Source organism: Synchiropus splendidus, chromosome 17 (assembly GCF_027744825.2).
Source record: "Synchiropus splendidus isolate RoL2022-P1 chromosome 17, RoL_Sspl_1.0, whole genome shotgun sequence".
Classification (NCBI taxonomy): Eukaryota; Metazoa; Chordata; class Actinopteri; order Syngnathiformes; family Callionymidae; genus Synchiropus; species Synchiropus splendidus.
Window position 1 is genome coordinate 6,782,135 of NC_071350.1, and position 18,219 is coordinate 6,800,353.

The 18,219-nt window shown below is 43.5% G+C and overlaps 1 protein-coding gene across 3 annotated transcripts in view; it reads left to right on the forward strand.

Moving 5' to 3' along the window:
* The first annotated feature begins 6,926 nt into the window (after nt 1-6,926).
* robo3 (roundabout, axon guidance receptor, homolog 3 (Drosophila)) overlaps nt 6,927-18,219 on the forward strand; it is a 129,285-nt gene continuing 117,992 nt past the window's right edge. For 2 of the 3 annotated variants that reach the window (XM_053847022.1, XM_053847023.1), the window contains exon 1: nt 6,927-7,271. In XM_053847022.1, coding sequence (XP_053702997.1) covers nt 7,118-7,271 — 154 coding nt within the window. In that variant the 5' untranslated portion in view covers nt 6,927-7,117. The remainder of the gene's footprint in view (nt 7,272-18,219) is intronic. The other variant, XM_053847024.1, reaches the window with a different exon arrangement.

Consider the following 18,219-nt stretch of genomic DNA (forward strand, 5'->3'; position numbering starts at 1 on the left):
AACAGAAAAACCTTACAGAATGCACCAACTCTTCTTCTTTTTCTTTAAATGGATGACTGGAAAACATTTAATTCAATGTGTGAAGTCGTAGTTTGGTGAATCTCTTGAGACTTTCCTGTGTCTGTGACACATTTACACACTGTCCGCTTGTAGTGGGACTCTGAGACAGAGAGTGAAAGTTTCAGAAGGCTGACAAGCGATGCAACCGTCTCCAAAACAGCGTTGGATCCGGTCGTTTCTGTCTCGGCATAAACAACACCCGAGATACGCTGCTCAGCTAGCTAGATATTAGTAGTTATTTCTTTGGCACTGAAAACTCCAGGGCACTGGTATTTGATGGAGTGTCTCTTATGTTCCATGTTTTTCTTGTGCCTTTATCTTGTTATTTTCTGTCTGTGTTTTCCGACAATGTGCTTCAGTGTCCACTGAAGCACATTGGTCGGAGGATGACAGCGACACAGAGCAAGACCTTGTCGGTATAGTGTTAAGGTCCTTGTCATTACGCACTTGTGAGTTAAAATAACTCACATCTTAAGCCTCACTTCCTCTCGGTTCAAAGGAGCTGGTTTGTAATGTCCTGTCTGTGTGCTTCCTACATCATTGCCTATTTTGATATGACCATAAGCAGTGCGATGCCTCTGGTGGTGCGTGCAGTGAGTTCTCTAAAAATACACTGCCACTCACTGACCAGGTGGAGCTACTACAACGACGTCACCCACTTGTGCCGGAAATGATGAGCGGCACTGTCGCTGTGTAAGACCCTGTTTTCCTACCTGTGAAGTTTCTTCAGGAACTGATGCTGTCACTGTGTGTGTGCGCGGTGTCAGTGTGTTATCACTGTGATTCCATGGTTTTTACAGGCTTTTATTCTTCTCTCATTGATGATCATGTGAACAGAACAGGTTATGCTTCAGGTATTCAGACTACAAACCTGTGCTAGCTTTGTTCTTCTGTGTTCTATGACAGAAGCTACCGTCTTGGTCTGAGAATCTTGAGAGAGAGACTTGTATTGTCAGTGCTGCAGTGTCTTGGAAAGTTGATCCTGGTTGACAATTTGAGCGAGTCATGTCCTGATCATGCGCCGAGAGGATTCTCTATCAACCATCGGACTCACTTTCTGGTTAGCTCAGTCCATCTCAAATAGTGGGGCCGTGGAGCGATCCCTGGGGGGGGGGGGCACATGTGACCTTGGAACATACTTTTTTGCTGTGTAATTGCAAGTGTAATTTGCACTTCCACTATTTCTGTTTACATTTTTTTTTATTTCAGACAAACTGATGCACTTTAACTCTTTTTTTTGACAGACAAAAACAATGTTAATAAAGTTAAGTTGATCTCTATTACTTAATTTTTTTCTTTTCTTTAACGTCAACTAGGATACAATGTTATGCAGAGGTGTACTTATAATAATTTTATAGACAAATTATACTTGTCTTGAAACGTTTACTTCTTCCGGGAGAATGCACAACAGAAAATAATAGAGACGCACTGGGTAAGTTAAAGGACTCTACACTTTGTCATTAATTTTTAACTTTTTTTTTTTCAGTTTTCAACTAATAGTACTATATGAAAATGAATGACGTAGCATAGTGTTGGAGACTGTAAAACCCAATTATTGGCTCACAAGCCAATGCATGGATCAGGCTTGACATAATGATTCTCTTCTGATGGACAAGTGTAAACCACTAACTAATTTCTCCACTTCCATAAACTAATGAAGTCTCTGAAGGTGAGTCACGACAGACCTTCCTTCCTGGAGTTGTGCACAAATGACAGTACATGTTGGCACGGGGACCAAAGAAAACAAGCCGGTGCAAACCATTTCAGTGGAATTGCACAATGTTTACACGGCAGTTGACAACCATGTTGTCGACGTGCTGCTAAATTACTGGCAGAGGAGCATCATTACAGAGAATTATGAGTGGCTGAAGAGAGAAACCCAGGGAGCGTGCAATCGCGCACATATACATGCGGCGGCACTTCAGAGCCGTCTCATTATGGCTAGTTTACGACTGGAATGAAAAAAACAAGTTTGATGTTGGATATAATTGCCGGCGCCTTGTGTCCCTGTGAAAGCCATTGCAACCCTGTCAGGTTTCAAGCGCATGCTGCAATGCTGTGAGACAAAACATTGGCCTGACAGCTGTTTCTAAATTATGAAATGAATGAAGAGCGATCGGGGGAAATAGTATTTTAAAGACAGCATCACCGTGTGAGTGCATTGAGTGAAAAACAAAACAATTATTTCTTTTTTATTGAACTCATTCCTGAAAGTGTTTTGTTTAACCAGAGTGATAGTTATCATTTCACTTGTGTTTTGATGACAGGATTGGCAAGATACTTGACCTTGAGTTCAGAATAATAACATAAGTTGTCATGACTTCTGCATGGCGAATCAAGTTATGTTTCTGTTTATTGCTCCTTCTTCATCACAATGGAGGCCATCATCATAAAGCCAGAGACATAGTTATAGTGTTGTTATGCAGTGACAAAGGTGTTGAGAAACAGCGATCTGAAAGGCCCACGATTGACTATTGCTGTTGTTCTGAATCAAAATCCAGGTCCCTTTCTCACTGTTATCACCAAAATACATTCTGAGCATTCCATTTGAAACATTACATTTGAATATGCATCAGCTGGGGTAGATGCTCCATTGGTAAGGGTATTGAAACTGAAAACTCAGACGCTGCAAAGGCTTATTGTTGCTACACCGGACCCGGCATGTTTGAGAGGGAAGCATGGAAGACCACGTGTATTTGAAATCCACATTTCAGACACAGGGGTTGTCTTTTTCATCCAGAAAAAAATGGATAATGAATAGAACTAGACTGGGATTAAATCAAGAATATGGACTGATAGTGTTTCTCTGACCTTTTCTTTAATATAATTTCAATTCACAAATGTTTTTGTAGTATTTATCGGCATATATAAGCAGAATAGAAAGACGAAAAAGACTGGTCCTTCATTTTTTGACAGCGATGATTTTTAGTGATAACTGTGACGCAGCACAAAAGAGTTATGTAGCCATTAGCTTAGCTAACACAACTAGCATTACTTATGAAACAGATACACGCATGCCTTAATTCAGATCTTGTTTATTCAAAGTTTGGGGTCTTAAATTGCCGTGTCCACATTAGCGTCTCGAGTGATTGTGTCGAGGTGATGTATGGGCGTCTTGCGGCGGCTGTCCAGGCTACTCTGGTGCATCCATTACCCAGAGTCCTTGGCTCTTCTTCCACGTTCGGTCATGAGAGTGTCAGTGAATAACAGCACAACTACACCATGATCAAAAATTAGAAGACAAACTTAAACAAACAGGGAGCTTGCAACAGTGTTGTTCACACACATTGCAGTTCACCTATTAGCCCGTAATGCAATGTGGTTTTTCACGCTTTGTGACATCACCCATTTGAGCCCAATTGCGATCTGGGTAGATTTACGTGGATGACATCGTGGGTATGTGAAGGCTACCATAACTTTACGTACTATCAACTGCGTGGCACAACAGAGTTGTCGCAGTATATGGTTTCCACACTTGATGGGCCCCAGGCTCTGCATCACCACCTCCGACTGACCGCCTCAGTCGCAGTCACGGAGGAGTTTGAGTAGTGACGGGTCGTGATGTTCAAAAGTGTGGCTTCATTTTGCTTGCAAAGATGAGCGACTTTAGGATGAGCAAACCCCTTCGACACCATGGTAGAATGATGAAAGAGTGTGTTCAGTGACGCCACATACCCTTGAGCTAACAGCTAGCATGTCTCTTAGCATGGCGCTAACTGTTGTTGCAAGAGGAGATTTTGATTTGTCACACGTTATATGAGATACATATGTGAACATTGATGATTTAAAATTGTTCCGAAGGAGCAATAGAGACCTCAGTTTTAAAGAACTGGAAGTATATGGTGTCGGGTATCACAGTTGAGATCATATAAGCAACTTCAGGTGAAACAGAAATTCCGAATAAGTTCAAAGGTAATTGCAGTAGTCGACTAATCGGAAAGAAAAAGATTTGTTGACAACAAATTGATTTCTTTTTTGAAATACCACATGAATTTACCCATCATGATAATTCAGTACATGTGCTGCTATTGCTCCAAAAATGTTGTGACTTCAAATCTGAGCATCTTAATCAAATTCATACATTTATATTTGGAGAACATTTTCACAAAAAGTATATTTTTGTGGCTGAAATACACAGTTCGTACCCAAATCTTTCAGGACTTTCAATTATGCCAATGATGGCTTTCCATTGTTTTGGAAAGTGGTCTGTGAATTCAGGTGTTTTGACTGAAGCAGTCACCAGACGAATTGGAGCAGATGTCAGTATTAACAGCTTGTCTGAAAATACAACACCCAATATGACCTCACTATCAAACAGAACCTGATATGGATGCAGCTACTGTATGCCAGGTCTGAAGGCTGGGAATTTTGACTGAGGTGTTTCTTGCTGGGACTGTTAACCACTGTGTTAGAGAGGCGGCTGTGGAGGTGCAGGGTTTTCCCTTCAGGAGTCCAATTGAGGCATTACTAAGTCTGTGTGAGTCCGCAGCTTAAGAGATTCTCCTGAACGGTCTGGAAGAAGACTGCAGAAACTCTTCATCTATTCCGGACGAGCCTCCGCTCCATCCCATCCGTCTGAAATAACCGCACCACAAAAGCCTTGATATGAGACAAACAGTCTCGCACAGCGATGACGGGTCCATATTGTCCACCCATTAAGCAATGTGTGTGTGTTTATCTGGCACAGGAAGCCTCATGAATTGAAGGCTCTGTGAAATGAGGGAGACCCCCAGAATAGAGCAGCGGATGGGGGTCGTCACAGTAACTTTGTCAACGGGATGGTCCCTTTGTCACAGTGATGAAGCAGGGGGACAGCGTCCGGATGGGGGACGGCCATCGTTAATAAGAGTCACGCTGTGGCTGTCAGCGGGGCGTCCGGCTTCCACATGCGACCAGGCTGCTGCCATCACACGTGCGCCTCAATGATGATATGTAGATGTGCAGCGCCAGCATGCTTGAAGATTGAAGGCATTCATCTGGACTGCTGTCCTTTTGTAGGACATGCACATGTGTAATCTCCAAATAAACATACATATCAGAGCAGCACAATCAGAGGTCATGAAGTTGGCTACTTTATCATGAAACCTAAAGAGCTCATGATGTACCTATTACGTATGACACACATTATATATATATATATATATATATATATATATATATATATATATATATATATATATGTATGTTGTCAGATGTGAAACACACAGTGACAATAAAAGAAAATAAGCTGTCTGAAATCTACGACTTCAAGAGGGCTACATAACTACAGGCCATGGGCTGCATGTGACCCCTCTTCACCCTGGTTTGGACTGGTGTATAATGTCCGCTACGACAGCGTTTCCCTCTTCACTGCAGTATATCGCTAAGGTGGCCATCTTGACAAAAACAGCTCTCCACTTTTCTTTTCCGGGAAAGTAAAAAATAAATATAAAAAAGAATAAAATATTTCCTCCAAGTCTTGCACCGCTTTGCATCAGACAAGACAGGCTATGATTTTGACTCCTGCACCATCTTGCACAGCTGGAATTTAGTTCTAAAATAATACTGACAGAACCTCACCACACCTCCGAGGCTGGAGCGCGCACTGCAGGGTTTGATGTCCTATTGTGGGCTGGAGCTGGGACAGGGATGAGGCGAGTCTGGGACAGAGCTAAGTTACTTGGTTTATGACTTTGTCACAGTCAAACTGCACAGAAGCGCACATTCAGAGCTGGACACGCACCGGGCACCTCTTCACTTCTGGAGAGACGTCACTCACTCGGCAACCCCTCCCACATGCAGCGGCCACACACATAGAGGAACAGCGCACCTGCAGCAGACACTCTACATTCACTCCTACAAAAGCCTGTTTTAAAGCTTGGAACGCATTATTTCTTTTTCCATGCAATGTAATGGGAAAAATCAATTCAGATTTCGAACAATTCGCTTCCCGGCCGTCTGGAACGGATTGTGGTCGAGAACCGAGGTACCACTGTACTTGTATTTTTTTGACGTTTTGACGTCAAATATACTTCACTTTTTCACGTTTGCCATATATTTCCTCAGAAAAAAATGTGTGTCTTTTTTGTGTGACTTTTGCACGATGGGCTGAGCCACGGATTGTGTGCGATTTACAAAAATTGCATAAATACTAGTGTAAAGTGTTGGACCCTATTGAAATCAGATGGTGTGTTTCATGGCGAGCAGTTAGAAGGAGGCTAGAGTTTGGAGAGACACATGGACGAAGCCGGCTGAATGGCATGAAGCAGCCTGGCAGGACCTTGGAGAGAGCTAAAGAAGAATTACTGAGTGCAGTTAACAGAAATAAAAACCTTCCTTCCTCCATGTTTGTGTGGTCATAATGTAATTATGCCATTTTAGACTGAATATTTCAGTTCCAACTAATGGTGCCCTATAGTAGTCTAAACTGACCATCAGTATCAGATGTCTCTTTCAATGGGAGTGATGACCAACAACCAGCTGGTGTTGGTGGTCACCATCTTTGCAGACGACATGACGCTTGAGTGTGTAGTTTACATGAGGAACAGTCTTGTCTCCAGTGTGCCCAATATTTTCCTCTTGGGATGATTATTAATCGAATAATTAAGCATTTATTGCTCACAGCACCTGCTCTCTGTCTTTCTCTCCTCCAGACCCCCGGGACATCGCAGGGGAGAGAGAGGATGCCAGAGAGCAGGAGAGGAGGGAATGGAAGGAGGGGCTCAGGAGGAGGGAGGGCTTGGAGAATGGAGCTCCGCAAATCCAGAGGGGTCATCATCGCATTGCTGGATTCTTTCACACCGTGGAGAGGAGCTTTTTTGTGACGACAGACAACGTGTGAAGTTATGTGACTCCAGAACAAAAGAAGAAAGGAGGAAGGAACAATCCGATGCTGGGAGGGAACAAGAGGATCACAGTGAGGGGGACACCTGACACACGCTCTTCAATGAATCCCTCACAACTTGATTGATGCCATTTCCACAACTTTTCCTCCACAATTTACGCATTTCAGAAGAGATTTTGAACCTCAGGACTGATTTAGAGTCAGCGTGGGGTGCAGGTGCCTCAAGGAGGCAAGATGCTGCGCTACCTGCTTAAAACCCTCCTGCAGATGAACCTTTTCTCCGACACCATCCGGAACCCGTCAAACGGCACCGACCCCCTCTACAATGGCTCGCTGCCGTCCTTCAACAGCTCCCTGCTGGACTGGGGCAACTTCACCGGCTTCAACGGTAAGAACACACACCTTCTGGGGCTACTCTGATTTTTTTGACTGGTTACGGGGCGTCTGTTATGATCCTGATGTGGAGTCAGTTGAAGACTTGTGAAGCACTGTGGAGGCTTGGGCAGGGGTTGCCTTCATATGAGAAAGGACTGAACGGAGGATTGTTCAGCTGGAGAAAGGGATCTGCTTTACTTTACCACACAGAGAGGATGATGGCAGAGAAAGAATGTGTGAGTGTTAAAGGAAACCATGAGAGGCTGAGCTGGTAAATGAAGCTGTCTGCTGTCAAGACCGGAGCTGTCACGGACCCTTAACTTCTAGCCACCGGGCTCCTAGCACCCTCTCAGCCAGTGAGAAAGGCACACACACACACACACAGACACACACACACAGGCTGCTGTCACTGACGCCTTGATTTTATAGTTGTAGGAAGTTTTTCATGTGTGCCTGTGCAGTCCTGGTAATGAGATGCGCCTGCTGCGTTTGGCTGTGATGACAGCCGGAAGGGTGTTTGTTAGTGTGTTTTGTTGGTCACTCGCACACCAACTCGCACGCACACTGGAGTGCACATCCTTCCCTGGGTTCTGTTATTAAATACCTTCATTACAGCGACTGCCAACGTGTGTTGTCATGTTAAAATCCCAGCAGTATGAAACATGGAGAGGCTTTTGCTTTTTGTCATTCCTCCTTTCTTCCCTCACTGCCTTTGTCTCACTGTCTTCCCTGTCTCAATTTGGTCCATAAAATTGTCCATTCTTTCTACTGTGCGTTCTTCCATGCCCACTGATAATCGTTCTTTCTTGGATTCACTTTTTTCTCCTTCTCTTCTCACTCTCTTGCATCACCCCCACACATCCTCCCTTTGCCTTGCGATCTTGACTTTCTTCCTTCGATCAAGTTAATCTGACTTTCCATCCTCTGCCTCGTCTTCATCTTCGCCCCCTTAATTCATTTTATCTTGTTTTTTTTTTGCTATGTTTTCCCCATCCTGCCGTCTTTCACTCTTACTCACCCATCTTGCTTCATAAACTCCTTCATTTCTTTCAAGTTTCATGCTTTTGCTTTGCTGCCGCCCAGTTTCCTCACAGTTTTTTTTTGTTAAAGCTCCATCTCTTTTCAATTCCTTTAATTCTTGTTTCCCCACTCTCCTCCATCCCTTGGCTCCTTTGCCCTGCCTTCTTTTTTGTCTGCCTATTTTCCATCCTACTGTGAGTGAAAGTGAAATCTTCCCGAACTTTTTGTTGTCCCCACCACATGTCCAGTCATTTATTTCTTCACCCCTTCTTCCCACTGCATTCTTATCTCCGCCCTTCATTCTTGTTTTAACGATATATTATTTCAAGTTTTTCCCTCCCTCTTTCCATCTCCTATTGTCGTCTTCCTCATTAATTGAATTTCAATATTCTTCTCTTCATTCTAACTTTCTTCCTGTTTCAATCGCCACACTCATCTTTGTCTCTTTCAACCACCATCCTGCCGTTCCTTTCTTTGACCCTACTGTCCTGCTGCCTCCCAGTTTGTGTCCAAAACCCAGTGGGAGTTCTCTTTGTGCCACCAATTGTGAGCGTGCCTGCGTGCGTCCTCCTTCTGAGTGGACTGGCGCGAAGCGATAGATTCGTCAGATAAGCAGCGCCGCCTGCTGCATCAATAACGCTGAGTTTATAGCTTTTCTGTCAGCCGCCTCACACTTCTGTCTCTCCTCTTGTCGGCTGCCACTAATGGAGTGCAGATTGCAGTGGAGTCTGCTAAGATCTGCAGCGGCTCGCTGCTAAAGATGAAACACAGACAATGATTCTATTGAACAAAAACGGAGTGATAGACAAACGTGCTTGCTGAGCTCCTGTCTTCATACACTCCGGCTCATCTCCCCAGAGCTCCTTCTATTCTCCTCCCCAACAGCATCGATACAGTGAATAGGAATCAGCACATGCGTGTTCTTATCAGTGATCAATGAGTTAACTACGATCTTTGTGCGAGGGCAACTCTCATATTGGAGTTGAAATCAATGCTGAGCGCACAGACTTGTTTACCAAAGGTGTCCAATGTCAGCCCAAATTCAGATTGATATCGCAGATATTCTGCTCATAATAGAGATGTATTTCACCCCTCCCTCCCCCTGTGATGTGCTGATTCATCAGCAGCACAGGGGGACCTACTGGACAAACCGTGGGTATCCAGGCGAGAAGCTCAATAGCAAGGCAGTGGGCGGACAGCTTGTGTGGGTCGACCTGGCGCTCAGAGCGGCTGGATGGGAAAATCAATGTGGCCCAATAACCAATTTAGGAAGTAATGGACAACTCAGTGGAACACAGCACAATAGCAGTACGGCAAGTTTATCTATCGGCAGCTTGCCGGGTGATTTTACCTCACAGCTGGAGGACAGTTGGGTGTTTACGGTCCTCGTGGTTAAGATCCAAGAAGACGCTGGCTTACCCATTTACGCCAATATGATCGAGCTGCTTAGCTCAGCAGAAAGTTGCTTGTTGATTTGAACCCAGAGAGCGAGGGAGAGACCAGTGTGGAGCTGCTGCCATGGAGACCATTGTCATACAATTAAAGGAAAACATGAGAAATCTGGTGTCTCCACAGGTGGCACAGTGCGTCCTCGTGTTATTTTTACACTAGAAAAAGAGATTTTTGCGACCATGTTAAAATGATGGACTCAGAAGCTGTAAGTGTGGTGATCTGTGCTTTATTGATAAGCTGATGTTATTGAATATTCTGGTGTTGCAATGCGCACACTCAGCATGGTGTTGAATATAGTCACTCAATTCTAGGTTTCTAATGGATTTCTAATGGAGCGTATTTATGATGCACACTCAGCTGTGAGCCAACATGATTATTTTGATCAGTATTGTACAGAAATCGTATAAAAAAATCAATATTTATATTTACCAAAGACAAACAAAAATAAATATCCCATCACAGAGTGCTATCAGGAAGTGCAATATAGTGATGCCCCTCTTTATATTGTCATTCAGTCGGAGAATTTGCAAACAGAATGCGTCGCAAAGTATTGCATCCGACTTCTGACAGGGAGCTGAGGTCCCAGTCTGACGCCACTGGCCTGGGAAAACTCCACATGTGGAGCCCTGTGAACGCATTGCAGACCACATCGGTGTAGCTTCATGATGGCAGTCAGAGCTGTGACCACCATTAAAGTGAGATTCATTGTGCTTCCCTGGATTCACAGTTCAGATATAGAGACGTTTAAGAACACTATGCTGTTGTTAGCTGCAGTTTAACATGGCTTATGTTTTGGTGCAGAGAGCTGTTTATAGATATAAAAAAATGACAAGTTGTTTTTCAGATTCATGGAAGCGTGAAGAAGAGAAAAAACAAGCAGCAGCTAAAGCTTTAAATGCGATGTGAGATTATCCAACAATATTCTTATTTTCAACTCTTGAAGCCTGGCTGTCAGTTTTATAAGCCTCATTTTAAACACCGTCATATCTTTGCTGGACTGGAAGCCAGCGTTTATGCATCCCCGCATTAACACTTTGGAGATAACAAGGTCGCGGCTGCAGACTGTTTAATTGTATGTCTCATCATTTATGAGCGCTAATGCTGCCATTTGTCCCTCCGTGGAGGTCAAGTAGGTTCCCCTTTTGCTCTTTTTACCATAAATCCGCTGCAGAGTCATTAACACTCTGTGTGCATGCATGTGCATAATTCTGAGCTAATTCAATATTTCAGTATGTAAATCCTATGGATGTGTGGCCCCTGGGAGAGTCGGGCCACGCAGACCGGCCTGTACTGAGACCTGACTCCCAGCTGACCGTCTGCCAGTCCTGCTCTGTCTTTGTCCAAATACTTGTCATTTTGATACCATTTTTGATAACAAAGCAAATAACTTAGTAAACAAATACATCACGTACCATCCACGTTTTTTATGCTCACAACAGGAGAAAGATTGTCAAAACGTAAAAAAAAATTATTGCCTCTATAACAGTTCATTTCTCAGTTTAACAACAATATTCATGCCATAGTTGAGATATGAACAGTATTACTCGGTAGTGTCGCTACCAGATGGTTTTTAGCCCCTGTTCAGTTACTCATTAAGAGGTAAGGTCACATACATTTTTAATAGACTCCCATTAAATATCTTTACTCGAGTTTTTCTGCCCCCCCACCCCCAATATTACCCTAACAACACTCAGATTAATTCCACAATTGCCCTTGCAATATAAAACAAAACATAACTTCCAGAGACGTAGTCGAGCAGTTTGAGCTGTGGACTTCCTGTCTGAGCTTTGTTGTCACGTTTTGCGCCTGGATCATTAGATGTGACCTTTGTGAGTGAGCTGGTGCCAGTCCTGGCTGTGCGCTCTCCTCACTGAGACTTTGTAGTGGAACGAAAAGAGAATGTGTGATGACCTGGGCTGGACAGATAAAGCCATGCAAGGTGGGCTGTGGTGAAAAGCCCCTCTGCTGGTGGAACCGTGCCAGGACAGCTCTGGCAACGTCCAGTTCTGTTATACCAAGTTGTTTGATAATCCATGCTTAACTACGGCCAGTTTAGTTTTCTCAGGTGGGTCTGAAACAGACGTTTGGATTCGCCCAGGAAATATAGTTTTAAGATGTTTATTTATTACAATAAATGCCAAAATAACATTATTGATTTTGATATACGTTATAATATACTATATATAATACTGCTCAGACTGATATGAGAAGTTAAAAGTATTTTTTTTTGCTGTAGAAAATTGTGTAGAACTGAATTTCCTAAACCTAACCCATCACTCCTTCAGCTCTCATTGGCTAATGCCACATGACTGGACAATTCGCTTAAGTTCCTGTTTGTTTAAATCTGAGGATCTTTCTTTAGCTGCTTTCCAGGTTCCTCTGAACAGGAAGCCTGAGCTGGGTTCAGTTCCCAAAGTCGCAGAGTAAGATGGTGACGTCCATTAAAAGCTGTTCTCACAAGTGTCTTGCAACTTCTTGATAACCACGCGTTTGCAACGAGAAAACTCGCAGGATGAAGAGGAAACAAGTTTGTGTAATGTGTTTCTTTTGCCCTATTTCATTGATTCAGAATTTGGGGGTTGGAGTGGGGGGGGGGGGGGGGGGGGGGGGGGGGGGGATGCCATCTTGCATTGTGTTCTTGGGGTGGAGAGAATTCTCCTACTTTCTGACTCACAAATCCTTCACTGGGTGACGTGTCAGGTGTGAAATGTAATTTCAGCTGAGCACAACATTAGAACTCGGCATGGTTATTGGTCGGTCAGTATTGGGTCCATGCTGAAATGACTGGATTAGGTATTGGATTTTTTCATGAACCTGTCCGATCCTATCCAAACGCCTAACCTATCCGATCTTATCCATATGTATCTCGGTATATGTATCGAGCCATCCCTTATTAAAACTAAACTGAAGTTCTCAAATGCCCCAAGTTGAAGGTTCATGGTGCTGTATGGCTGCTATAGACGAGCAGTGAAAGGTGACCTTGTATTTACATTATGTTAGCAATTCTGCGTGATCCTTCCTATGCCTCACTTTCATTCCGCTCACCTTCACTGCTGATAGCACAAAAAATGGAAGTAAAGAAGCCTGGGAGTGGGAGTGCATAAGAGTGAGAGTGCATGAACACCGCCAATAAAAAGCTAACTTCATATTCTCCTCCTTTGTTTCAATCTGTCGCGTGTTCGAGTAGATGGCTAAACACTTACTGAGACAAAACTGTTTTGATTTTGGATGGAATTATAGTAGCTCTTGACTAGAAATTGAAAAGTTGTTGAGATGAAACAAGAGAGGAGTTTGGGAAAATCATCATTTTCTTGATCGTATGGAGAAAGTGCTCCTCCGTGTCTCGGATAATATGCAGAATTATGTACATAAGTGAGCGTGACTGAAAATGAAGCAGCATCTGCACGGCAGATGACAGGTAGGAGACGCAGAGAGAGAAGGGCACGTCTCGCTGATGTTTATGCTAATGTCACCTCCTATGTCTCAGCGAGGATTTCTCCTCGCCGCCAGCAGATTGGACAGCAGTGGCGATATGAGGTGGTTAGACTTATCCCTCAAGGTGTCATATGGAGGTGTGGATTAGACTGGTGTAGTTTGGAGGAAAAACAAAGCCAGCGAACAGGAGGATGATAACTCCACGGCATTACCATACAGTCGGCGAGGGTCAGCTGCTTCACATTAGCTCGGGAAGACGGGCGCGATAAGCTACGAAGATGAAACGTATTATAATCCACATCCAATTCACTAGCCTGGGTTTTACTCTTCGGGGATCACTTTAGAGACAAGAACTGGCTGAACTTTACACCACATGACTTTGAAACTTCTGAAGCTAATTTGGCCTTAACTATGAACCACTCGTGGCTCAAATGTTGAAAATTGAACAGTGTAACTGGAAAACTGAGTGAGTCTAGCGTCACCTGGTGGACGAATTTTTATTTATTTATTTTTTATTTTCTGAAGGGAGAGGAAGAGAGTCGCTCTTTCTCTGGAGGTATCTTCACCTATGAGCCCTTCAGCCAACCTCCCACAGCCAAAATACAAGTTTCCTTTATCCTTAACGTCGGAAGTAAACTGGAATTCTTTTGAGCCGATGAACCCTTTAAGCGTTTTTTTTGGGTACGAATTAACAAGCCAACACTGTCCAGGCTTTTGAAGGTCATTATTTCTAAATTTCTGAGGAAGTTGTAGATGCACTTCTTTCACTGGTGATAATTCCACCTGTGTTGTAAGGTACTGGGTCTTCGGGGTGAGCTAAAGACAAACTCCCTAGAATTGAAAACTCACGGAGCATTTGTGGCTTTCATCGTCAACCCTGAGTCTCCATTTAAGGCAGCTACATTTTCAACACATACAAATAAATGAAAAATGGCTGACACACGAGAACATTGTTGGAAGTCTCTCCCTGCCTGACAATCTTTAATATGTTAAAAGAGATTACAGGTAAAGAATCAATTTAGCAGCAACTGACTTTACACTGCAGATAATAAAGCGGACGTCTCTTATACAGATGCCTCCATAAATCCTCCTGCAGGCGTCACAAAGAGGATTACAGCCCAGAGGATTATACAAAAACATCTTCACCTAATAATGAAGTTTCAAATCAATCCAATCAATGAGAAGTCTATGATGCATAAATAAGGCAATCAATGGCTCCATTAATAACCAACACGGCCGCTCGGCTGCATAAGAGCAGCCGCCATGAGGGACTTCCCCTACAAGCAGAGAGTCAATTAAACTGAGGGGTTGAGTGTGCCGATGACTGGAGGGTCACCGCCACGGATCCTCACCTCTAACCTCCCTTCTTGACCCGGGCCACATCTTCGCTGTAGCTGTGGTGTGTGAGGACACGAGGCCATTGTTCATCACATCTGCTCTGGCTATTGTCATTCCGATTAGAGCTGTTAGCAGCGACTTCCTCTCAACAAGGAAGCGTTGCTTAAATAAAGGTTTATTGGACTCTATTAAATCTCCCGCTAGCTTGAATTATTGCGAGTAGAGTAGATAGATATCACTCCCACACTTTTTTTTACATACACCCAGCCTGTCTGTTGGTTAGCAACATTTTGGTGGTGTTCTGGAATAAAGGATTTAGTGCTTTCTATGGAAAGAGGCTTTTTTTCCCACAGAAGGTCGCCGCAACCTACTGTCCAATTGCTCATGGCTATCAACGATTTTACAAATGCTAACAACGTTCTTGAAATAAGTGGATAAAAAGAGTACAGTGGGACCTCAGTTTTCGAATGTCCCGAAATTCGAACAAATCGGAGTTCAAACAAAAATTTCGAGATTTTTTTGCTTCGGATTTCGAACGAACATCCGGAACTCGAACGGCCCCGAAGAAAGCCGGAAAAAAACATAACGTGCGCGGACCGATCAGCTGACCCACGACGCGCTTTGTTATTGTGTAACGCTGCCTCTGTACGCAGATGTGTCCCATTAGCTACATTTACTGACTGTTTTTTCTTCATATTGAGGTGTAAAGCCTTTCCTGTCTCCGCACTGGATCGTGGTAGAGTGTCACAGGGGAGGTGCTCGCTCTCCACACCTCCGAGGCTGGAGCGCTCACTCCAGGGTTTGATGTCCTGTTGTGTGCTGGAGCTGGGACAGGGATGAGACGAGTCTGGGACAGAGCTAAGTTACTTGGTTTATGACTTTGTCACAGCCAAACCGCACAGAAGCGCACATTCAGAGCTGGACACGCACCGGGCACCTCTTCCCTTCTGGAGAGACGTCACTCACTCGGCAACCCCTCCCACATGCAGCGGCCACACACATAGAGGAACAGCGCACCTGCAGCAGACACTCTACATTCACTCCTACAAAAGACTATTTTAAGGCTTGGAAAGCGTTGTTTCTTTTTCCATTCTTCTATTCCTCCAAAATTACATGAAATATAGTCAGGAATTGGCACTCGTAGCTAATGTGAGCGGCATCAGCTGGCTGCACTGAAAATTGTGACAAAAATACAGATAACTGTGACAAATCAAAGTCTGCTGCTTCAATTTTATGATATGGTTTGTGTTTTTAACAGGATTTACACATTTAGCCACTTTATCAGTCACTTCCTCCTTTTAAACTTTTCACTTTGACTGTCTGTGTAAATGAAGCGTATCAGCCCACAGACACGTCCACATGAGAAAACACATATACATATATATTTTTAAAAATCCATGACAGATCTCTTTTTCTGTGCTCCCCTCTCATTCACTCACAAACTCACTAATCCATATAGCCGCTGCCCAAATCCATGTCACACCACCATCCTTCCACTGTCAATTATCTCCTAAATCCTTGCAGAGGGGAAGAAAACATGCGTTGACAGACCAGCGGAGTCGGGACAATTGGTCACGCATGTCCATGAATGCTAAGATATGACAACCGCCAGCACCTGGACCATCACGCTGGAATCGAAAAACACTCCGTCTTTGGCTGTGCACACACACGAGGGTGTCGAGTGTGGTCTTCTCTGGGACGTTTCAAGGCTACTAATCTTTATTTTGGCTTTTAATGCTGTGAAGGACCTTCAATAATCCAGGGTCACTGTTGCTGACGGGAACACAATAACAAAGTTACTTTTAAAAAACGGAACACACTTGAATGCTCCGGGGAATGTCAGTGCTGTTTAGTATCATCCTTCTCCACATTGATGCCATGGTTTCACCAGCTTTTGTTGTTGGGTGTATTTATATGTTAGCATAAAGTGACATGATACTAACACTTGAATTAAAGTTTAAGAAAGGAAAAAAAAACATGACGCTTAATCTATAACACTTAAGAAACAATGACATATTTATGGGAAGTTCAATGAAGATTCTGTCTAATCTTTATAAACACTGCAATGATGTTGCTACACAAACTGTCACGTGACTGGTGACAGTGTAGCTATAAGACATTGGATATACTCCAGGCACCGTCTTACTTTGGAGCCACCAATGTTGATACGTTCAATGGCTAAAAATAATTTGTTCCCTCAAATGTTAGGGCATTATAATCATTTTTACTGTAATTATTACTGTTATTTTTATTTTTTTTAATTCCATTAACTTGGCAAGTTTTTTTTTATCATGCTTTGGCAGATCCACTCAGGAAAAGCTCAACACAAATGATAATATAAACATTTACAGGACGATATACAAGTGCGCTGAAAGATCCTATGTTTTGTCGCATTCCAGACACTGCAAGCTGCTCTGAAGCTGGGGTTCTCAAGTGGTGCGGCCCACTAATCCCCCTAAAATGAGACGCAATTCAAGAAATAGATTACACTGAAATAGCAATTCATGATGTGTCAAAGGAAAAAAGGGATTCCCTTTTGCTTCCGTGACCCACTGACAGTGGCTTTGCAACCCACTTTCCCCAGGTCTGGTTTGATGAGAGACATGGCTGAGACAAAGGAGTGTCGGTGCTGCTCACAAGTCAGTCAGGACAAGGCCGTGTAGCTGTGTGTTTACCTGTTCCAGTGGCAACAGTGTGAAGTGTTATTAAAAAATACAAGGCGTTCCGCTCTGTGGAAATCCTCAGAGGGGGATGCCACTACTCCAGAAAGGAAAACAGGCGACCTGAAAGAGTGGAGCTCATTGCTGAAGAAGAATGGCTGAGGATATCAGTGGCGATGCAGGCAGCTTGATATTAACTATAGGAAGCGTTCGATCGATCCAAGAAAGAATATTGAGAATGGTATGAATCATTTTAGACATGCCATGTTATGTTCAATGGTAGAGAAAAGAAGGGAGACATTTTTTCCACCATGGTGCCTCTTATAATGTGTTCTAATGGAAACTATTGGAACAGAAAATTTAGTTTTTTTAGACATTAACGACTTAATAGTTCAGGGCTGCACCGACTGGTGTTGACTGTTACCAACTGATCATTTAGTCAGCAACGCTCCGGGACCATCGGGACAACAAACCGTTCAAACCACCATTTCATCGACAGCACTTAACACCATACAAGTGTTCACTCACAAGTTCACTAAATGTTAGTTGTACTGTAAAATATCGTGAGATTACGAGGAGTCCTATGTTATCGATTCACGGTCGCCAAGTATCAACATCGAAACAATATCAGTATACAGTCGTTCCAAAAGCATTCTCAAAGCGAAGCAAAGCGTTAATGCTGTACAGAGTCAGGGTACTAGAAAGGATCGGAAAAGAACACTGGTCCTCTGAACCAGAAGGATTCAAGAGCTCACAGCGCCACCACTGGTCAGGAGGGTGAATCAGACTCGCTGGGAATTGAAAACAGCCACTATGTCGTTTGTATTTTGTTTTTATGTTTTCTATTTCCTCTTAAATGGCTTCAGTGCAGCCAATAAATTCAGGATTTCTTACGAGACACAGATACTGTGACGCACTGTGGAGGAAAGTTCTCACAACATATCGATAACCTGAGAATTGGTCTGCTTGTTTTTGCCCTACTAAGGATTTCTTTGTGAAACGTTGCTGATGTAAAGTGCTTTTGAAATTGAACTCACAAAAGTGTGTGCGCTGCCG